Genomic DNA, 23,036 nt, shown 5'->3' on the forward strand with positions numbered 1-23,036 from the left:
CGCATCGACTACATGTAAAATGTGAAATCATGATTTTTGCCATTTGAGTTAAAAACAAACAAACAATATAACAATGCTTTAATAGAAATTACTTAATTCACACATTTACATCCATGTACAGTCCAATTATTTTAGACGTAGATTGAAGGAAATTAAATATGGCGAATCACAGAATTGATGTGTCTATAAGCAAAAATGAACTTTTGGTCTTGTTTCAAGTTTTGTAGTTTAGTGTTAGCACACTTTGATATGACACAGCAGAGCAAATCAGAACCATGAAGGATATCAATGATCATCACCTGCTTTCCAGCAGAGATTCAAAGTCTGGTGAGCAAACCATTTTATGTTTGACATTCCCTAACACAGTCAAGTCACCTGTTCGTCCCTCAGTGTCAACAGAAATCAGTTCCTGAAACAAATTAAAAAGACAAATACGTGGGGTGGCGTCCAAGGTCAGTATTTCTATAATGAAACAATGGTGGAGTGGCTTATGCAGCAGGTGACAAAGACAGCCAGAAAGAGAGCAACGTTAGCAATTCATCTCCTGTCATACCTGAAGGAAAGAGCACGATGCTCCAAGGGACACATCCAGCGTGATCTGGCCCATTATGAGCTGCACCCGACCGGACTTTCGCACCAGCATCTTTCCAACAAGACCCTCTTGCAAATCTTTCAAATTACAGCTGTTATCTTCATTTTGTTCCTCCTGTTAAATATGAAATGTGCACTTACATACAAATGAAATAATTGTATTACTGTGTAGTAGTGACATTTAGCTACCTGGGTCTCCGTTTTCAGGAGGACAGATTGACCGTCCTCAGACTTCACCTCAGTTTTTATTGGCTTATACTCCTTGCTAGGCGGCTGGCCGGGAAGCGTGTCGGGCAGCTGCATGAAAAACAGCTCCTCACCTTTGCTCAGACTCCACTTGTGAAGAAGATCCGGCAGAACGTCCGGCTCAGGGAGTGGCGGAGGCTTGAAAGCAGCCTCAGTCTTCTTCATCGCCGTTTCCTCAGGCTCCCCCTTCACTGAAAAAAAGGGTAGATTATTAGTCTTTCACACCTTTAACCCAGCATGGTAGTATTACAAACAAATATGAGCAAGGACCTTTGAGATGTTTGTTTAACTTTCGGTGGCGCAAGCGGCAAAGCACAAATATTGTATAATGATAGGTGACTACTATAATATTTTGCAATACCTTCAGTTAGGGCTGAAACGAGTCCTCGAGTAATTCTGGTTACATTGATTCAAAAAAATGGATCGAGGCATTTTTTCTGCTTGGGGTACCCACTGATTTATGTGTTCACTGTCAAGAAGAAGTAGTCAAGCTAACCGCAGCAACAATTGTTCATGCTATATAATGTATGCATGACAGCAACACACCGCCAACGCGGTGAGGTCAACTTGCCTTAGTGCGCTATTATTTTGAAGTTTTGCCTGGCAGCGTGACTCGAATTCACTTGTATCTTTACCGTCAAACTGTTGTTTACCAACTTCAACAACACCATCCGGAAATGAGGTTCAATCGCTAATTAAATAAACAACTTAATTACGCTGACACCGTATTGCACGGCACCTGTTGGCAGCGGCTAGCAGCGCTCAAGTGCCTGTGAGTTGTCGGATAACTTTTCAAGGCAGTTTAACAGACGGAAATGACTGCACACTTTGATGCTGACAGCCTGGCACAGTTGTCGGACGTTCCTACTGATAACCTTTGAACAAACCAGGCTTACTCAAGTGTGTCGTTTTAGTCGGCAATATTGTTACTGTGCTTCTGATGTCACTTCGTTTCATAGACAAAAAATATATGAAGATCCAAAATCTTACTAATCTTTCTAGAGAGCAAAACAGCGTGCTGCTATGCACATGCAGTTTAAATTTAAGTATAAAATGTTGATTATGAATATTTAAAATGAAAACCGGTTTGTCATTCATTATCAAGTGGTCATGTATTTTGTCTTCTGTATTAATAACAAGCCAAAAAATATTTATTTTTGTTTTTATCCGAATCCCTGATGGATAGAATTTTCAGTCGGATATCCAAATACCAAAACGTTCGATAGCTGCAGCCCTAGTCGTGAGTGCACATAGGCGGTGTGCCAGTGCGCATGAGCATTGCAAATTAATAATAATAATGATGCGCTCCAGTTGAAGTCCGTTGCTGCGCTTTTGCTCACGACAATATTGCAGCTCAGTCTGTCATCTTGACTTAGGTCAGGCTGTGCAGCCTCAATTGGAAGTCAAGTCAGCCACCACAACGATTGCTTCCGAAGGCCAACTTCAAAATAAAAACTAAGTGAGGCATTGATACCCATGTACAGTCTTACTTTGTGCGCTTATATGTTGAAGTTGTCCTTGGCGGTGCGTTGCGTAGTTGTTGTGGCAGCTTGCTTGACCCAAAGTGGCTCCGGCGCTAACAACCTACAACCAAACATGTCATAGGAGAGCAGCCGGCAAGACTGTTATCTCCACGTCGCTTCTACGGGCTGTCAAAATATGTCCTTGCGGTCACGATCGACCTTGCCCAGATGTACCGCAAATCTTAAAAGTTCATCCATGGAGGTCGGTGGTTCGGGGAAAAAAAAATTGTGCAACACATAACAACCCGTGGTGCTCATGTGAGGACCACGCTAAAAAAAAAATTATGTACACCCCTGGTATAGTAAATCTATTCATGCATTTGTATTTTTGTGAAGCTAATTCCAGATATAGAAAAATGCATTTTCAGGGTTGTGTCTGGTATTCACAGAATTTAATTTCTCTCAACACTTAACCCATAACCGCATAACCGCGTTTCTACCACTGTTTGCGTCTTTCTACCTTTAAAGCTTGGAGCGTGTATATGTCATTTTCTTTCTTTCTTTTTTTTTTTTTTTTTTTAAATCCAATTCTCGGTCCCTTAGCCAATTAAATGCATCAGAACATACAAGTGACGGTGTTGTGAACACTCAGATGATGTCCGGAATTTTTGGGAGCCGTAATGGCGGATGCAGACAATCGCGGGAGCGCTGAAATAAGTTACGTTGGTGAAAAAGACAACGCGCTTGTGGCCAATGAACCAGTGTAACCAGTCGAACGTGTTATATGGTTAAGATATATGTTTGTAGACAATGACGATATCGACGGCTTTGTAACAGAATAGAGAATGGTACTTAATTACGAGTCGAGTTTTTAAAAATTGAAAATAGTGCTTCTCACCTGACACTTTATTTTTACATTTTTGATTGGAACAGTAAATAATACTAAACTCAGGCCTGTATGAAAGCCACATGTTTAAGTTCTCAAATTCCTTTGGAATGATGTTTCTATCTGCTACAAGGGCTCAGATTTCATTTTTTAGGTCTTGAATTTCTGGGAAAACTTCAGGTTTTAGAGAGCGATTCCAAAGTCGACCTTAGGCTTTAGAGAGATGTTTAGACAGGCGCCTTAGGCCTTGATGGGTTAATGGGATGTAACCCTTAATGGTTTGAAGTTGTCAAGGGCATTGACACGCACACTTCTTACTGTTAACAGGAGATCTTCAATAAGAGAATGTGTATTGCAAAAGCATACAAGTACTTTCCACTGCAGGTTCCATGGGATCATCCTCATCCATCTTCTCAATTTTAATAGGAGGAGCACTGAATTCCTCCTTGAAACCCCATCCTGATACAGCAAGAGGAAGTTGAACGGGGCAGCTCTTCTTTTCACCCTTCAGGAATGGATCATCTATAAACTGAAAAACATGGAGGGGAAATGGAAGAATCGAACAGGAAAAGTATTAAATAATGCAAATAAGTATTAAATGATACTCACGCCATCTTGTTCCAGCTTGAGAAGGATTTCTTTGGTTTCTTCCTCAGTTTCCCGCTTCTCTTTTTTAATATTGATGATCGGGGATGGTCCTACGCTTGGGGCATCTCGTTCACTTTCATAACCTATTATATATTTAAATAAACCGGGAAAGCAAGTTGTGTGACATGATCCAAACCAAAAAGGCATGCTACAGTAGATGCCAACCTTTTCTTCTGACGGCTATTTCTCCTGGACCCTGCTCAAAAATAGAGTGGGACTGGATCATCTCTGGGCGACCCCGGCCCCTGCCCCTCTCCCTTGGACCTCTTCCTCGGCTTGCAGTCATTCGCTCTCTCTTTTGTCCGCCTTCATCTTTGACACTTTCAAACATAAATCACAGTCAAAATTCATCAGAACGGCTTTCAACCCCACCCCAAAACTTATTGTGAACTTACTCTTCTCTAACTTTGCGGCCAATAATGTTTGGTGTAAATGTTTTCTAGATGAGAAGAAAAACAATATCTTATGGAAAGAAGAGGACAAGAAAATCTTTAATTCAAAATTTTGGGGGAACACAGACCTTTTTCACTCCACCCAAGGTGAGATCTCTAGAACGCATTGCAGGAAGGCGACCCGCAGAGAGGGTAGCAGGTGGTCGGCGGCCCATCAGCTGGTTCCTCCCGATCCCACCAGGTGGTGGCATGCGATGACCACTGGGATCGCCTCCGCCTGAATCGGCCATCCTTAATAGACATTTAAAAAATAAAAATTAATTACATGAAAATGTATTGTTCTAGGGCGGCACGGAGGTCGACTGGTTAGCTAGTCCGCCTCACAGTTCAGAGGTCGTGGGTTCAATCCCAGCTCCGGCCTCCCTGTGTGGAGTTTGCATGTTCTCTCCGTGCCTGCGTGGGTTTCCTCCGGGTACTCCGGTTTCCTCCCACATTCCAAAAACATGTATGGTAAGTTGATTGGACACTCTAAATTGCCCTTAGGTGTGATTGTGAGTGCGGATGTTTGTCTCTGTGTGCCCTGCGATTGGCTGGCAACCAATTCAGGGTGTCCCCCGCCTACTGCCCCAAGACAGCTGGGATAGGCTCCAGCACGACCCTTGTGAGGATAAGCGGTATGGATAATGAATGAATGAATGAATGTATTGTTCTAATGGCTGACCCAAGCAGAATAACCGCAGATGAATACTGTACACCTAACAGCCACAACATGTGGACACAAAAGCACCATAAAATAATGCGATGTAAGAGATATATAACTTAATATGCCTTTACAACAAAAATATATGTTCACTTTCCAATAATCAATCAGTTTCGCAAAATGTCAAGCTTGTGGGCAAATGTAGGGATATTTGTATGTGAAAAACGGAATCATCCAAATTTAATTATGGTAAAGTAACAACCCAATTACGAATGTTTTGCATTGAATACATAGTTTTTAGGTCAAACCTATAACGCAAATTTGAAAAGAAAGCAACCCAGCCTTCAGTGACAAGTCGTGGTAATATGAAAACATGCGGGCTCAACAACACAGCAATGTATCCACACACGTGGCAGACTTACACCACTGGCAAACACCCGTCAAACAAAAATTGTCTTACTGTTGAGTTTGACTTTTGACACACACACGTACAGCCACTTACGTTAATGAAGTGTATATATACCGAGACGATAATAACTCCACATTAGAGAGAAGAGTCCCGACGAATTGACCAGTTCCAATGCTGCTTACTCACACGCCGTCATATGTCACTTCCGGGTGTCATCAGCTGAAGTTGAGGCAGTTCACAGCTGCGCAGAGCGACGCATAACCCACTGTTTAATTAGTCATTGTCAACCTTTTTAGAGCAGTGTTTCCCAATTTTCATTGAGACAAGCCACATATTTTACATTGTAAATATCTCCTGGCACACCCAAAAAGATAATATAATATACTACTGTCGCAATTTATTTACTTATATTATTCTGTATGAAATCATGGTCTTATTCTGATATTATTCTGGTGTATAATTAAAGTGGACAATGCACTGGTAAATTGTACCTCTGCTACCTGGTAGAAGAGCATTTATTTGAATTGCCTCTCACTATTCGTCGCTGGCATAGACAACATTAATTATAGTGAATACATGATATTTTGGGGGCAATTAAAGTGACATTTTGCAGCACAGTGATTGGGAATCACTGCTTGAATCTCAGTCCATTTGCGCTGTCAAGTGATTACGGTACATTTTAAGTAGACTAATTAATTGCACAATTTTCTGTAATTAATCGTGAATAATCACGTTTTTTTGCTTCTTTTATTTCTATGAAGCTTTTGACAGATTTACTTGAGTAAAATATTGGAATTAGTGTAAAATCAGCAAACAGAAAGTATATTCAAAGACTCTTCTAAAAGATTTTTTGGATACTTCAATGCAATTCTTCCCCTGTAAAATACTACTGTAAAATACCGAACGGACCTCACAGTCCAAAATTGATGGACGCCTGTTTTGCTGAAGAGAGAGACAGAAACGCGACCCATACTGCATTGACTGTATACATATTGATCTGTCGCTGCTGGCCCTTGGCTGGACTGTCAATAGATAAGACATACCTGTCAACCCCGGAGTGTACTGAATCTTACAAAAGTTGCAATTTGCCTGTACATATCTGTATATAATCTTACACATTACACATTATTTGCCTTGGATCTAAACTGTATGTATAAATCTAATTCATACTGTTCATTTTTATTTTTGGTTTGTTTGTGAAGATAACACATACTGTAACATTGTTTGCCAATACCTCTTTTATTGTCATGTTTGTTCTAAATCCATTCCCGTTGTTTAAAAGGAGATTACAGGCATTAATCTGAGCAGAGCGTCTCTTGACATCGCTTTTTTAATCTCTGGTGAAATCCTAAATGTTGACCCAAGGAACCAATGCAAAACATCCCACTTTACAACTAATACCAGTGCAAATCTACTTACTCTGGGCTCACATTGTGGCATCACTTGCCTGAGGATGGGCTATGAGGGTGGGGGTGGGGGGCTCGGCCCTGTGGAGTAAGTCCATATGGCATTGCAGTTGGCACAAGTGCAGTTTAGTTCATGGGACATCTCATCACATGCACTAGATTTAGAATATTCTCAGACTTCAATGTCTGGATTTCTGTTGTGTTTAGGTTTTATGACAGCTTCTGCATGAATACGTCACTAAAATGTGAGCGGTGACATTTATGATAGGAGCAGAGTTCATCCATCCAGTGTACTCTATCAGAGCCCCTCAGTGCAACACTTTGGAGGAGCGATGCTGTGTTTTCAACACGCTGATGAGCTTGTAGTGTTTGACAATTCTCTTTTCGGCTCACCTCATTTAGCTCAGGATGCATCATGAGCTGAGCAGCTGCGTAAGAGTCAAATAAACATCATGCTCAAAGCCCACAGCAAAAACGAGACTGGTGGGGGGAGTGGAGGGGCGAAGGGTGAGAGTGTTTGTGTGGCACGCATACACACACAGATGAGAGAAACAGACGGAGCGCGGGAGAGAAAGAGACAGTGAGAGAGGATCCAGTATGTTCGTTTCACCTCCTAATCAGTTTTCCAGGGGGATCTATCAGTGACTGCAGCGCATAAGGAGACTCGGAAGCGGGAAACGAAAGCAGCACCTACAATCTTCAATCACAGCTTCAACAGCATACAAGTAAGCATTTTGTTTTCTTTTGTACAAGCAGGCTTGAGATTTGAGAAATAAACATAGACTCCATAATATCTTGTGCTGTGATATCTGTTCATGTTGAGTGAGATGTTATGCAATTGTTGTCGTTCTCAGCGGTGGATGCATATTTTTCAGCATTCCTTAGCAGGCAAGCCTTTTTCAAGAGCATTTTGCCAATATATTTATCTATTCTCATTCATGCTTGCTTTAGTTCTGTACTACACTAATGTATAACCCTTTATAGCTTCTTCGGACAGAATCTTTTGTCAAAGAGAGCGAAGCTGAGACCACCCTCCTACTTCCACTCGCAAATCAAACTTTGTTGTCACTTCACCAGTTACACTGGAAAGCATCAATGCAGGAAGGATCATATTCCAATTTCCAAGGATCACACATCCTAAACATGCATACGTTCACTGGGGCATTAAACAAGTAGTGCAAATGTCATCTATATGGAACAAGGAGTGATTTCTGTGTTTTTTATTTTGTATTTTTTTCATGGACGCAAAGATCTCTGCTTGATGTGCTCTGCAAATCAGCATCCGCTGCATCTATGCGTGTGTCTGTGCTCGCGTGTGCGATAGAGTTCATCTGAGTGTGGAGCACACGCAAATAATTAAACTAATGAGGTGTTTTTCTGTCAGATCCATCAGAAAGACCCAAATTGCCTGATTTAGAGCAGCTGGCTATTACAGTTAGCGCTGCAGCTGAGAAAATTGGCTCTTTTTTTTTCACAGACTGATGCACAAATGAGGACAACAGGGATGTGCGAGTGATTTGGAAACCTGAATTTGAACTGTGCTCATGCACTGGGTCTTGAAGTGGAACATTCACAGACAGCAGGCTTTGATGAGTATCCTGTGAGAATCTATTGCTGGCCCACTTTCTGTTCCCGAAGAAACTTGGGGATGAGATGTGAGCGGAAGCCGCGTCGAAACACGTGCAATTGTCTTTTTCCTCAGGCTTCAGTGAGGATGGGCTAACGCGCACATTTCACAGTCCACAAGCTCTAATGAGAAGCTGCAGCCTGTCCATCATGTATGGCCCGGACAACACCGCTGCAGACCTCACAGTCTGACCGTGAGAGCATCTTTGTTCATGTGTAATGCAGAATCATGAGCGTGTTAGGGTTGCTTCCTAAACGGATGCGTAGGTTATTTTAGGCACACATATGCATAAGGCTCAGTGCAAGAGGGACGGATCGGTCGGAATAAAGGAAAACATGCAATGTGCTGAGCTGTAGATAAATAAGGCGGACAGCAAATCAAACACACATCAAAAAGTGGCTGACTCTGGCCTGCAACTGAAGGCTTTGTGCAGCAGTGTGGATCAAACGGCAGATGTGTGACTTAGTAGTGATTCATCACCTTCCACAGTCACTACCTAAATCTCCCCTTGTCCTGTCCTACCAGACGAATAAAAGACGAATTGTGGCAGTAAACAAAAGAATCAGCGGGTACAAAAAAACCCAAAAAACAATAAATAAATTGCATTTGTTTTATAACTGAGGAGATGAGGAGATGCTGCTGACATGTAGTTGCTGGGAGACTGATTGAGGTGATTATCAAAGGCGCGGAGTCATCTTGAAACGTCTCATGTTGCATAATGATGGGAAATGTCAGATAAGGCCATCAAATAGAGGGGAAAATGGAGCGGAGGACAAAACGAAAGATGATCCATGGATGAAAGTTTAATTTGTCTCGGCTTCAAGAGATAATGACCACAGTCTGGGTTTTGAAGTTCCTTTTCAATGCCGCCATATTTCCATCTTGTGAGCATACAGTTCCATAGTTCAGTTTTACACTTTTATGTCCTTCGTAAAACAAACCAACCCCCCCCCCACACACACATTTTGTATATTAGATCAAACTTTAGATGGAAGACATATGCCTCACTATAAGGCAGTACTACCAATAATAATAATGTCTGTCGCAATGTTGTTGTTACTTTAGGGTTGTCCCATTAGGGATCACCACAGCGTGCCACTCTTATGATATGTCAAGCATAGTTATATGCCATATTTGCTTCCTGAGACAACACATATATTTTCTTGAATCCAGGATTGGGACCGGCAGAGTATTGAGGCACTGGCCGTGACTCAAAACCGCGGCGTCTGCATGAAAGACAGCAGCTTGCAACACACCACCATTGCGATCAAGTTGATTGCAATACACTTCAAAATAATAAAATGATAATCGACAAATATCATAGTGAGTTAAAAATGTGGAAATCTAACTAAACTTGCAAAGTATTGTAACATCCTTTGCAAGTATTTCAATGAGAGTAATATAAAAGATTAAATTGACAGAAAGGGCACAATATTATAACCCGGACATCGGATAAGGCAGATGTGGTAAATCCACTTTTTAAATGATTTATAGGCTAATTCTGGCATTACGAATAGAACAAGCATGTGCTGTGTCAATGAGGTAAAGAAGAAAATAAACAAATGCAAAAGTGAGTTTTGTTCAAATGCTTATTAAAACATGAAGTGAATAACTAATTAGATGATGGATATGATTCCAAACAGTGTTTAAAATTCCCTGATGCATGAGAAAAACACTGTACAGTATTCATTTGCATATATCTATATAGAGCAGGCATATTTACACATTTAAATATTCACAAGGCTCAAGAGATTATGCTTTGCAAGTATGTGACAGTGATTTTAATGGAAGGGTTTTCAAAAATGATATGTTGTCATATTTCTCTCAAATGTCCTGTTTTATCCCCTGACAGAAATGGACACCCCTCTGGCAACCCCTTGCAACATTCAAATATGTGAGGTGACGTGTGATTCGTTTCGCATCGTGTGGGACATGACTCCCGAGGACACGGCCAGAGCCACACACTTCTTCATTGACCTGAGCCGCAAAGAATGCAGGGATCCCAACCGCTTCAAACACAGGGTGAGACAACCTCAAACGGCCTGTGGCTCTGTCTATTACCTGGATGATATTGTTTGTCTTCAGATACCTCATTTGACATGACAGCAAAAGGCTTAAATAAGAAGTCAATTCGGAAAGGTCTGGTAAGGTTAACGCACATTCTAGACTAATCTGAGGACAGAAAGCAGCGGTTGTGCCCTTTCAGTCTCTTCCAATTTAAGCAAAAGGAAAAATGAGTGCAGTCAACAGCTCTGGGCCCATGACTCACTTGTACTTGTGTTTTTACCACTCACAAATGCACATGCAAGACAGAGCAGTTATTGTGGTAAACACCGCTAATGCACATCATTAACTCATTTTAGACACCAACATTGAGTGAGCAAGAAAACAAGGGCCTTGTTTACGTATACAGGCGCAAGTGCGCGCGGCGAAAAAACGGACGTATCTTCATTTTCGTGCTGGGGCAAGTCTAGTTGACTGTGTTTGGGAATTTGGTAGATCGCGCTATGCCTGGCTGAACCGAGGACCTTTTCTGTTACACGGCCACGGCGCACCCAACAATTTGGTGGCTGAAAGTAGGTGAGACTTTAGACCTGGTGAAATCATGTCACACACGAACGCAAAATCTGTGGTTGAAAGCTGTCTCCAAGTGTTCACTTCGCAGCTGCCAACTGTACATCATCAGCAAATGGGGATCTTGCAGTTGCTTTTACTTTGCGCGCCCCAATCTCTTGCATGGACTCCAGCGAATCTGCTATGCACCCGCCATGTAAATCGCGCTTATGCCTCTCCTGCACTTAATTTAAAGGGAATAAAGGGACTCGACTTCGTTTAGTCTCGCAACGGCACAAATACCCATTTCTAACTGAGCTTGTCGACGAAAACCCCAAAAGAAAGAAAGCTTAACCCACGCACACAGCTAGACTGTACGAAAATAGGGCCTCAAGTCTTTAAATTATGAATGCTTGCCACGCCTTGCATAAAAATAAACTCAGGGGGAAAAATGCTAACATTTTCTCACCAATTAAAAATTTGCTTTGGAAACATGAGCTATTATTTCTCCCAGTCCAAACTTCAACTGACACCAAAATGAAGTATGTGGTACCTTGACCTGGATATCAAATCAATCTTCTCCATTGGAATTTATCTAAATGTCATTGAGCCATTCAAGCCCCTATAAAACCCCACACCATTATATTGTAGCATTTATGTGTTGATTTGATTTGATGTGTTGAGCCTTTAAGGGGTATGGCCTAGTAAGTGACACCCCTAAACATCAAGATCTAATAGAATGGTTTTGAGCATCTGTGGCAAAACTTGGCGTCAAATGTCAGTGTCGAGGTGTGCAAAGCCAGGAGACACATAAACGCAACGAATTACAGCTGCAATTGGAGCAAAAGTTGGCTGTACGAATTATTGACACAGGGTGGCTGAATACAAATTGCACACAATGTCTTTCTGATTTGGATTGATTTAAAATTTGGAAAAATACATATCATTTGTGTTCCATTTTACAATTATGTGCTAGCTTGTGTTAGTCGATCACATCAAATGTCAACGCAAAACATTATAAGCCTGTGGTTGTAAGCTGGCAAAATGTGAAAATGTTGAAGGGGCACAAATACTTTTTTTATACACTGCATGTAGTATCCTATTCGTACTTCCATTGGCATTTCAGATACACACAATTTCAGAGTAAATAGCAATTTGCAGTTTCAAAAAAGTTCTTTCAATAGTCAAGACGGATTAAAAACTGTTTTTTGAACATAGATAAAAGAGCAAAACAAAATGACATTATTATCTATGTTGCCATGGCAATACTGGCCTCTTGAGCTTTTAGACACTTTGGCCAAAACAAAGCAGCTGCTTTGATTAAGCGTCTCCTCGTTACAGCCGCTTGGGCTTGAAAGGAATATCATGGCATTAATGCAAATCCTATCGAGGGAAAGGCTCGATTTGCAAAGCCATTAAAATTTCCTTTGAAATGTTAATGAGTGAAACAGCATCCAGTAATGTTTGTGCCCCGTCCTCCAGGATGTGCCGACCAAACTAGTGGCGAAGGCCGTCCCCCTGCCCATGGCGGTGAGGGGACACTGGTTCCTCAGCCCCTGCACAGAGTACTGTGTCGCCGTGCAGACTGCGGTTCGACAGCCCGATGGCGAATACCTGGTGTCAGAGTGGAGTCAAGTGGTGGAGTTCTGCACAGGAGGTGAGGCGCCTGGCAGCCAAAGTGATGCTAATGTATGCCATAAGACGTTACACGAGCATAGACAAAAAGTGGCACCAAAAAAAAAAAAAAATCTCTTTGCGCGTAGGGTCATTAGCATTTGAAAGCAGGGAAGACTTTTGAAATGATTGCAGCGCTCCTTTTAACTTGGCAGACTACGCCATTGAACACCTTCAGCAGCTTCTCGACAAGGCCAAAGGCTCTACGGGAAGGCTTTTGAAATTCTCTGTGTTTTATCGCAATCAGCATCCAGATTACTTTGACTGCGTCAGGTAAGTGGAGCATTATAACGGCATGAGAATGACTTATTATTGACTGGAAAGATCATGATGGCAATAATGGCGCTTGCTCCTCTGGTTGATTGGATTAGAAAGGAGTGTGCAGGTCTGATGCGTCCTGCCCTTAAAGACACGAGTGGGAGTCATGGTTCTCCCATAAACGGCAAACTGCAGGGAGTCTTCTTCAGCTGCAACACTGAGTTTGATACAGGTCTCCCCCCCAAAGACTCTCCATACGGCCCCCTGCGCTTCCAGATCCCGGCTGGACACCTGCTCAACGCTAACATCTCCCTGTACTTTGCTGACTTCTATTGCATGTACACAGCCTACCACTATGTGGTTTTGGTTCTGGCCCCAGTGGGAACGGAGGGAGATCACTTCTGCAGAAGCCGCCTCCCCATGCTGGACTTGGCCAGCAACCCCTTCTTGACGTACACCGCCCCCCAGGGGCCGGGGGAGGAGCCGCTCTACTGCCACGCCAGTGACGTCATCCTTGAGGTGCTTTTCACAGAGCCGGTCAGTTTGGATCAGGGAACCGTGGAGCTGATCAGTGGACACCACCAGCTCATGAGTTTCACCACGGCCAATGCCAAGAAAGACCCGAGCTGCAAAGTGTGCAACATCAGCGTGGGCCGCTGAGCCACATGACGATTTAGGACGGGCCCGGGGAGCCGAGCATCCCAGGCTAAAATACGTGAAGCTCGTCACGTGTCGGCCAAAACCAAAAGGAAAACTCCCCCTTCACGGGGGTGTGCATGTTGCTCTCGCTTCTCACTCCCTCCCAGGCTAGAATAGTGTTCCCACTAGAAATCAATCTCACAGACGTCCATCATGGGCAGCTAGAAAGTGAACATTTTATTGACATTCACAAGACTAAAACAAAGCTAGCTGTGATCCCTGGTTTCTTGATGGTGTTTTAAGTGTTTTTACTTATTTATTTATTTATAGCTGGTGGCATGTTGACAATTCCGGGCTTCCGTCAAAATGATGTCACAAATCAAGATGGCGGTCAAGCCGATGAAAACAAACGCTCATTGAAAACCATTGAACTTTAGATCGTTGTCTTTTGATTTGTGATTTTTTTTTTTTACTACATTTATATCGATAATGGCCTCGAGCTTCATACCTGCCCCACAGTTCTGACCTTCGGGGTTTGAATCTTAGCCATGGGATTCCTGTGTGGCGTTAGCATGTTTCCCCGTGCCACCGTGAGTTTTCGTCCAGGTTCTCCAGCTTCCTCCCACACTCCAAAAATATTCACGTTTGGTTCATTGAAGACTCTAACATGTCTATAGGTGTGAAAGTGAGTGGGAAAGGTTTGTCTACAGTACAGTATATGTGTAATTAGCCTGGCTTGGCTCTAGCTCAGTTCTCTAATGAGAACTATAGCACAAGTGAAAATAGATGGTCGCAATTGTAATTTTGAGTAGCAACAGGCAGGCGCCTTGGCAACACTGGCTGCCCCGTTTGACCTTCCCCTATCACTTCACTCTCCTCAACTCGTGTTGCACCCCCACCCACTCCCATTTAGTCCTGACGACAGCCAGCTATGAGATCTTCAAAATAAGGCTCAATTTGTTGACCATGAGAATTGTTATACTAACTAGGACTTTTGTTTGGTGTTAAGTTCACATTGCTGAACATGAGTTTGAAGTAAAGTGGCCCTTAAGACATACTGCACCTAAACAAACAGGTACCCACACACGACTGTTTTTAATAGTTAATTATGTGGAAATGAAGCAGTGTTTGATTTAGTTTTGTGAGTCCTTCACTTGTCATTGCTTTGTCATGTGTTTGAAAATGTGTCTCTTAAACCTCAGACTAGACAGTTAAATACGTTACCCAGTCACGGATGTGATAAGGACAATGGGTGCACAAAGACTCCTGCTATCAGTCAGATAGTTTATCTGAACAGGCCTGAGCTAAAATTAGCTTGTATCCTGCTATGGGGCTTGGATTTGGCCCGCCCGAGTAATCTGTGACCTATTTGGGAATCCCAGAGATGCCCAAAGTGAAAGGGATCCCCCCACCCTCTGTTACAACAGTGATGAATGGACTTAGCAAAAGCAAAAGACTGTGTAGCGTTGACTCACACAAATAAAAGACTGGTATTCAATGAAAATGAACAATTATAAAACAAAGTGTTTTTTTTAATTAGACAATAAAAAAGTCAGATAAAAGCACGACACACAATAAATAAAAATAATCGTGTAAATCTAGGTAAAAAAAAAAAAAAAGTTACTTATGCATTAAAGTTGAGCCTAATGACATGTTTGACCTTTCTAACTGCGACAAAGATGTGAGCTCACACGCACCTCAATTGTATAGTTCTGTCCATTGTTGTTGTCCCAAAAAGTATTACCCTGCCCTGCTGGTGAATAACTTAAGCAGAATTCTATCTTCCTCTTTGCATCAAGCACTTTGGGTATGTCTATGTCAAACTCAAAAATGTCTGTTTGCGGCCCTCCAAAGCGCTGCTGCAGGTACGTGCAGGGCACATCTCTGTAGCTCTGCCACGAGTCAAAGGTGATACGCACACGCACATCTTTTTGGAAGCTGATGTTTTGGACTCGGGCGGTGCCTCTGAGGGCTTGCTCAGTGATCGTGCAGTTCTCCAGGGTGACCATGTTCTCAGCAAGCTTGGCACGGAAGGCCTGGAAATTAGCGGAAGGCTGCGGGAAGCCGAGCGTGAGCCGCGTTCCCGGGCAGCAGGTGCTGACCGTGCAGCTGTAACCAGCCTCGCTCATCTTAACCAAACCCTGGAGGGACGGCAGAGGGTCCAGGTCGGAATGGTCCTCCTCGTCAGAAAAGATTCGCACATCTGCCAACGACTGGCCCTTGGAGTCGGCGAAAACCACATGCTTGTTCTTGACTGGGGCCGAAACGTCGTCATCGTAATCATCCAAGTCCTCAAGGTAACCTGCGAGCGTCAGGGTTGGACCGGCCTGGCGAAGGACGTCAGCTGATGCGGCCTTTGGAAGTGCGGAGCGGATGCAAGGTCGCAGCGGCTTCAGGATGGGCACCCAGACATGAGGACACAATTGCTTACGTTGGTTCAAACACAGCCTGACGGCAATCTCCACGAGTCCGGCTGACTGAGCCATTGAGCCGAGGCCAAAAATGGGCAGGAAACTTGAAACAGATCAAAATGGGATAATGACTACAACTTTTATGGACATTTCTTATGGACATGCATTTACATGAGAGAACACCCCAAATGAATTACAGTTCCACTTGCTCGCGCCTAAAGAGTGCATGCACGTCATCTGAATTAAGTTCTTACTTTGTGCTGGATGTCTCCATGGTACTGGTGTGGTGCAGAGAAGTCTTGAATAAGAGGAAAACGTGAGTGTGTTAGTAAAAAAAAAGTTTACAACGTCTCTTCTTACTTACAAAATGGTGGACAGCCAGTGTTCCTGCGAGGTCTTTGTGCTCCCTTTACCCATAGCAGAATCTTGCGTGACGTTCTATTTATACTCAACCAGCTATCTCGTTCCGCCCCCTTTGCTCCACTGACCAGTTTTTTGGTGGAGGTGGGCTTTTTTCTTTTTGCTCCTCTAACAATATTCCACTAACTGCCAGTAATGCATTACATCCAAGTGAGGAATGCGCAGCCTTTGCCTGTGACTGAATTCCGTATTTGAGTGTCAGGATATCCAGCTCAAGGTCCATACTAGTACGCACTTTGCCTTCACTAGAAAGTCAATTCAGTGCTCTAGTAGAAAAGCGACAGCACACAGATGTCAACGTTTGTGGCAATTTTGCCACACTGGTAACGTGTAGTTGTCCTGCTGGTATGCCAAAGCTGACCTACTAATGAGGATAAACCTTGGGCATGGTCCTAAAGCTGGATATCAAGGACAACGGCCCAAACGGCTCACCATTAATCCATTTGAGCATTTATTGACAGCACACTAGTTTTACTTCATAATTCAGCACAGTAGGATATCGCAACACTCAACCTTAATTGTCTTATTAATGAGGACAAAGCATTTCAGCGCAAAGATCTGAAGCTGGACATCAAAGCTATCAAATGAAGCCTCAAAACAGCTTTCCATGCCCATCCCGATCCTAATGAGTCGCTGTGGACGTGGTGAAGGAGTCAACACGGGTCACATCTGTAAAACGCAGCACTCTGCTGGCCGGCTTATGTCCTAAAGGGATCGTTGTGTGAGACCGTTGGTATGTGTGACGCCAAGGATTACAAGCCACTCTCGCTCGGCATGTCTGTCATCTAACGTGTCAGCCCTGGCGGCTGCAGTCAGTGGGTGAAAGTGTGCACTCGAAACTGGACACGTGCTGAGACGTTCCGACAAAAATAAACATTTCCATTACGACCAGCTTGAACCTTCAAATTGATTGCCAAAGGAAGTTGAAATGATCTTAAAATGTCATTGGAATCGTGAGAAGAATCACTAAAATCCTAATCTTTCATGTATGTTTTTAATGGTCACGTTAAAAAAAAATCCGTTTCCAACATTTATGCTTATAAGCTCTTAGCAAAACAAAATTTAGCATCATTAATAACCTGATCACACTGGATGATTGAAATGATTCATCACAAGTACTCCATCTCGTATTAGAGATCATTATTTGGTAATTGGAGCGAGTGCACACAATGAGCACTGATTGCTCCCGCTGAAAATTACATAACGGCACTATTAGAACAATTATGTCCTAGAGAAGGCACGGTTACATACAGTTTGAAGGGCATAAATGAAAAGACACACAATTAATACCTTTTTTAGGAGTCTCATAGTGACGTGTGGAGTCTAAGTGGAGATTTACAGCAAAAGGGAAAACTTGATTGGAAAACTTGGTTCACATGACAACGAAGAAGCGTTTGACACACAGACAAAACGCACAGATGCCTTTTGTTTTTATTCACAATTTAAGGAAACGAATGACGGCGGTACATAGCATATTTCGGGCCACTGCCATCAAGTCTGAGGTACATATTTAGGCAGGACTCAATTTTTAAATACAGTATTTAACTTTTTTCCCCAATATATCTTTGTGCGAATATGTTACACATAGAATAACAACAGCAATAGACCAGGTCATTCAAACCAGCACTCAAAATAAAAAAATCACACTGTCACAAATGCAAATGTTAATTTACCAAGGTAAGTTTACCTTTGTAGGATTTTTTTTAATGCAGCAGAGAAATCGTCCACTCCTCTTCATCATTAGGATGTAGTAACAGGAATTAATATCACGAAGATCAGATGTGTCTGCATTTGTAGCTATGGGCCACTATTGCGACACCGATCCCGCATGGAGCACAAGGCCTGAGTTGCGTCCAGATATGTTCAACTTTCAGCTACTTGTTTTATGACCCGTTGGAGGCCAAAGCACTGAGACCACAAACAAGAACCTGCAACAAAGTACACTCTGTATTAGCTGCATTGCATTGTTGAGTGAAGTTCACACTCAATTTTGAGTCTTTAATAAACCTATCATGCATGTTTTTTGGAATGCGGGAGGGAGCCAAAGTACCCCAAGAGAACATGCAAACTTCACAAAGGGAGGCCAAAGATTCGAACCCAGAACCTCAACTCTGTAAGGCAGATGTGCAAACCGCTAGTCTACAATTAGAAGGCATATTCTTAAACTGTTGGCAAGAAACTATGCAGGAATAAATCTTAGAGCTAAAAATAATCTAGATGACAACACAAAGGAGTTGCTTACGCAAGATGGGCAGAAAAATCAGAGAGCGTGTGCGTGAGCTGAAGGGGCAGTGCGGACTTGAGGCTTACCTACCTTGACATTTAAATCAACTGTGCAGCTCCACTTGAAATAAGTGGCGCTATAGTTCGATAGCGCATGAGATGCTGAGAGCCCTCTTCAAGATCCACAACATACTCTCTGGGACAAGAGATGAAATCATCAGTGATGTTGCTCATGTTTATAAAATAAATAAATAAATAAATAAAAAGCAGCGAGTACCTCTGATCGTCAGTTTCGGGCTCCACTAAGATGTTCTCTTGTCTCTCCTTCACTCGCAAGAAAACAAAGGAATCCAGGCATGGCGCTGGTACTGAGTTTCCACCGGATTGAATAGAATCAGTATTCAAGGGAGTCTGCAAGCTTTGCGTGCTAAAAACTAGACCAGGTTAGGACACTGTACCTGCTTTGAGCATGTCAAGTGTCTGGAGGATGGGGGGCATGTGGCTCAGTGCCACAGACTTCAAGTGACTTTCTGTGTTTGCAGCATACCTGGACAACACACACGTACACACACGTAAAGAGCAAGCACACAACAAAAACAGAATGCAAGTTCCAACACATTCCATGCTGGGATACTTGTCACCCTCTTCCTATTTTAAAATGATTTTTTTGCCATTAAAATGATGTGAGTTAAACATAAATCATAAAATGCATTAGTGCCACAGGCGAGGTTTGAAGTCACATTATAACATACTGAAACCAACATCAAGAACCATCTAATAAAATATCCGCCTCTTCAAATGGCACCATCATGTCCAAATTTAAAATACAGCAACTTAATAGAGTAGCTTGAGTGCTAATCAAAAACAAAACAGGTTGTATTCCTAAAAAATATGTTTGATATTATTGTGAGCTAGCCTGAAGCAGTTTGGAAGTTAACAATGACGATAACATAATAATTCAAATGTATTACAATTACTTACATTGAAAATTGTACCAAAATAAATTGAAGACAAACATTTCTAAATGATTAAATGTACTGTACTTCTAGTGAAATAAAACTACATTGTACTTAACAATTGCACTGTATGATTAAAGAAAAGGTTGAAGCCAATGTAATATTCTGCAGCCTGAACATCAGTGATTCTTTGGCTTACCACATGAGGGAGCCCAAGTACCACCAATGGTACTTGTACCACATTTTGAGAATCACAGCAGCCTTCTCGAGTGTTTCTCAAGCTTTTTTAAGCTAAGGCACTTGCCACATATCACCTCCGCAAAAAAATTCACGGCCCACCATTTCGCAAAACGATTCACAAAAAGTGTATATACATGTTAATTATGAACCTTTACCTCTAGTGGAGGAGCATTTAATTTTTGGCCTGTTGTTATAACTGCTTAGCATACATTTTTGGAGAATGTTAATTTATTTTGAGAATACTTACAACCATAAAATGTAAAGAATTTTGAAAGATTGATTTAAGTCATTTGAATGCCTCATTTTTAGATTCGTGGATCCAATGCCTTTTATGACTTTTATGACTTAAAGGATCCGCAGGAATCCTGTCAACAATTTACAGTTTTCAATAAACCTAGCATGCATGTTTTTGGAGCGACTGTGAGGCCGATGCGCGAACCACTATGCCATCTAGCATGCTGACTCCAAAGAAACGGTACAATACTATGCTCTGCTCACTCTTTCGCAAAGGCGAACTCCTCAGGTGAAAGCAGCGCTGGTTCTCCTTTGCTGCGAGACTTCTCCCTCTCAAGGACATGCGGAAAGAACTTTTCAATCTGAACCCAAACAAACACAAGGCCATTCTGTCAAAGAATATGTAGCAACACCAAGGTGAGCTAACATTTGATGAACTGACTTGACCTTCTGCAGGCGAGAGCGCAGGTAGCTGCACAGCACAAAGCGGATGCGGTCAATCTCCATGCGATGGATGCTGGCCTTGGGGTCGCCTTTCTTCACCCTTTGCAGGTTTGCTTCCTGGTGAAAGGAAGCGATGACTTGACTAGTGGAATATATAAATGGAGTTATACAGGTTATAGGTCACATTAATAGTGGATGGTCTCATTCCATTTGATCAAGAGGGCGTGACCTGCTCCCACTGATATACTGTATCTTATTTGCGATTTCGCGATAGTCAGCTTGTCGTCAGTGGACACCTGTTACCATGGTTACACGCTGAGTCCATGAACAGAAACTACTCTGGACCCTCATTCAAAATGATTTCCTTCAGGTTTTTTCTTGATCACTGAGGGTTTTCTTTTTTTGTCTTGTTTTTTTTTTTTTTTTTTAAACAATTGTAGCCTACCATGTGTGTGAGCTGCTCCATGACACACTCAACCACCTCGGACTGGTTGGCCAGCAACTCCGGTGAGAACTTTTCATTTAGCCAAGCCTGCAATAACCAGAAACATTAGGACCGGGCCAGTATAGAACATTATATCCAAAACAAACTACAACTTACCTCCTCCAGTTTCGCGATCAAGTCGGCCGGGGTCATGTCATCCTCCTGACATTCTTCTTGGCTGATCTCGTTGTCAGAGAGCGAGTCCGACATTATTTCCCCTTTGCAAAGTTGCCGGAAAATAAAGTTATCCTACACGTAAAGTGCGTGTTAGCAGATTGAATTATAACTTCGAACGATAAAGAACGCAGTTCGGCGAAAGTATTGTTGCTTGATTTGCTAGCTAAACGTAGGTAATAGGCAGCAAAAAGTCACTTGTTTATTCGCGCCACTGCAGATGTTCTCGCGAGATTAACTTTTTGTTTTCAACCCGAGTTCTGACTGTAAGGCATAGATTGCTGAGGTATCGCTACTGTTCTCAACTTGTACAGTGCCTATTTGACCTAATTTATTTTTTCACTGTTGAATAACGAGTGTTTGAAATAGTTGTTGGTAACATACATCCACGTGATTTGTGCTTTTTAAGATAGAAAAAAAACATCATGATGAACTCAGTATTAGGGTGCCCATATTTTGATTTCCCAAAAAGTACACTTGGCCCGGTCTTGAGATACAGTACAGTATTGGAAAAACATAGCAATACTGTATGCTATCTGCGTTGCATATTGCAACATTATCGATGATATTATCGTTAATATTTAACATGTACGATGTTAGCATGTACCTAAAGAAATTCTATCTAATATCTAATGAAAAACAAAATGATGCGGAAAATTATGAACGTAATCGTACCTAATTAAGTTATTTAGTGTTATGAATGCCCCGTACTGTTCTCCTATTGGATGGCAATACGTATTTAAGGTTGCATCAGATTCCTCAAAATTAGATTAAAGCATACAAATCCATATGGATTTATTGGATGGCTTTTGCATTCTGCTCTGCATGTGCCATTATCACAATGACAATATTTTTTCAATAAATTGTGCAGCCCTAATTTAAATTCTAGATTAAACTTGACTTGTGAAGTAAATATTCACGCCACTCATTTTCACTATATTACTGGTTAATGGGCTGAAGTGTGGAGCAGAAGTTTGCCAGCAGCAAGTATTCAAGAGCAGTATTTTTTTTTTTTTTTTAAAAAGCACATTTACTGGTTGCACATGCACAAGTAAATAGAAAAAATACTTGCACTTTTCTCAAATTTTAGGAGCAAAATGCCACCATTTAGGGGCAGTCTGAAGCCCAGTGAAAATTAAAATGAAAATTAATCGTCTCTTGGTTTTTTTCCCATGTCAGTAAAATTCCATGACCATCAGAAGCTATTTTGTGTGTGAAAAGAAGGTCAAACAATTACTTTGTGACTGAGCAGGACTTTGATATATGTGAATTTCCCTTCTGTGGTTACAATGGAATAGATCATATCTTCTTTGAAAGAGATCAGTGAAACTGTGACGTATGATTCAGGAAATTAAGAGCACACTTTCTTATCTGAAGGGTAACATCACGTCAAGTAGTCAGAAAATGTTATCCATGATTCATTACCTGAGCAGTTGCATAAGGTCTCAGATTTTGTAATTTTATCCTGATGGAATGGCATTGCTGCAAATAGCATTAATCCTTAAAGATGAGGAGAAACGTATTTTAGCACTATAACGAAGTATATTGTAATAAACTGGGTTACTTATAATGTATTGGTATGTGTTGCCGTTGAGTGGTTGTGGAAAACATGTCAAGTTGTGTTACTTTGAGTGCTCCTTTTTCTGAGTTCTTCTTTCGGCATCACTACGGCCATACAGTAGCTGTGTTTCGGTTGTTAATAAATGTGAGTTCATTGACTAATGCCTCCGTAATCCGCAGTAGACACTATAATATAGGCTATTAGCGTATCTAAACATGACAGTGTGTTACAACATACATCTGCAGACTGTTACCTGCGTGTGCTAGGCTAGCTTCTGGACGTGACTGTTGATGTCAGAAATGGAAGAAGGCACCAGCCACAACGTGCTTTCCTTTTCTTACACTGCTGCAGAAAATAGATGGATGAAAGAATTTATTTGGGGTTGAAAATTGAAATT

General features: G+C 42.0%; 4 protein-coding genes across 7 annotated transcripts; 1 reads left to right on the top strand and 3 right to left on the bottom strand.

Annotated features, from left to right (window-relative positions):
• Positions 1 to 61: 61 nt before the first annotated feature.
• Positions 62 to 5,592, bottom strand: polr3d (polymerase (RNA) III (DNA directed) polypeptide D). 3 transcript variants are annotated; one of them, XM_086029965.1, is made up of 9 exons: positions 5,522 to 5,592; positions 4,355 to 4,517; positions 4,230 to 4,273; positions 4,000 to 4,154; positions 3,796 to 3,917; positions 3,559 to 3,715; positions 781 to 1,028; positions 554 to 706; positions 62 to 409 (listed from the first exon to the last, which is right to left on the bottom strand). In XM_086029965.1, the coding sequence occupies exons 2-9, from the start codon at positions 4,514 to 4,516 to the stop codon at positions 296 to 298; spliced, it is 1,155 nt and encodes a 384-aa protein (XP_085886091.1). In that variant the 5' UTR covers position 4,517; positions 5,522 to 5,592; the 3' UTR covers positions 62 to 295. The 3 variants fall into 3 exon arrangements, with proteins under 3 accessions (XP_085886091.1, XP_085886090.1, XP_085886089.1); XM_086029964.1 differs by having other exon boundaries at positions 5,429 to 5,586; XM_086029963.1 differs by lacking the exon at positions 5,522 to 5,592 and adding an exon at positions 4,611 to 5,418.
• A 1,655-nt stretch (positions 5,593 to 7,247) lies between these two features.
• On the top strand, positions 7,248 to 14,996 carry phyhip (phytanoyl-CoA 2-hydroxylase interacting protein). Of its 2 annotated transcripts, XM_086031473.1 has the most exons (6): positions 7,248 to 7,466; positions 8,219 to 8,561; positions 10,221 to 10,390; positions 12,404 to 12,578; positions 12,751 to 12,868; positions 12,967 to 14,996. In XM_086031473.1, exons 2-6 carry the CDS (start codon positions 8,522 to 8,524, stop codon positions 13,511 to 13,513), a joined length of 1,050 nt encoding a protein of 349 aa, XP_085887599.1. In that variant the 5' UTR covers positions 7,248 to 7,466; positions 8,219 to 8,521; the 3' UTR covers positions 13,514 to 14,996. The 2 variants fall into 2 exon arrangements, with proteins under 2 accessions (XP_085887599.1, XP_085887600.1); XM_086031474.1 differs by lacking the exon at positions 8,219 to 8,561 and having other exon boundaries at positions 7,249 to 7,466.
• Positions 14,877 to 18,145, bottom strand: ppp1r3c2b (protein phosphatase 1 regulatory subunit 3C2, duplicate b). The gene is made up of 3 exons (XM_086031476.1): positions 18,011 to 18,145; positions 16,158 to 16,201; positions 14,877 to 16,006 (listed from the first exon to the last, which is right to left on the bottom strand). Exons 1-3 carry the CDS (start codon positions 18,062 to 18,064, stop codon positions 15,157 to 15,159), a joined length of 948 nt encoding a protein of 315 aa, XP_085887602.1. The 5' UTR covers positions 18,065 to 18,145; the 3' UTR covers positions 14,877 to 15,156.
• On the bottom strand, positions 17,737 to 21,337 carry gins4 (GINS complex subunit 4 (Sld5 homolog)). The gene is made up of 8 exons (XM_086031477.1): positions 21,022 to 21,337; positions 20,866 to 20,952; positions 20,424 to 20,537; positions 20,241 to 20,338; positions 19,005 to 19,093; positions 18,824 to 18,914; positions 18,638 to 18,742; positions 17,737 to 18,251 (listed from the first exon to the last, which is right to left on the bottom strand). The coding sequence occupies exons 1-7, from the start codon at positions 21,112 to 21,114 to the stop codon at positions 18,646 to 18,648; spliced, it is 669 nt and encodes a 222-aa protein (XP_085887603.1). The 5' UTR covers positions 21,115 to 21,337; the 3' UTR covers positions 17,737 to 18,251; positions 18,638 to 18,645.
• Between the last annotated feature and the right edge of the window lie 1,699 nt (positions 21,338 to 23,036).

Source organism: Filicampus tigris, chromosome 5, assembly GCF_054856515.1.
Source record: "Filicampus tigris isolate MCC_2025a chromosome 5, RoL_Ftig_1.0, whole genome shotgun sequence".
Taxonomy (NCBI): domain Eukaryota; kingdom Metazoa; phylum Chordata; class Actinopteri; order Syngnathiformes; family Syngnathidae; genus Filicampus; species Filicampus tigris.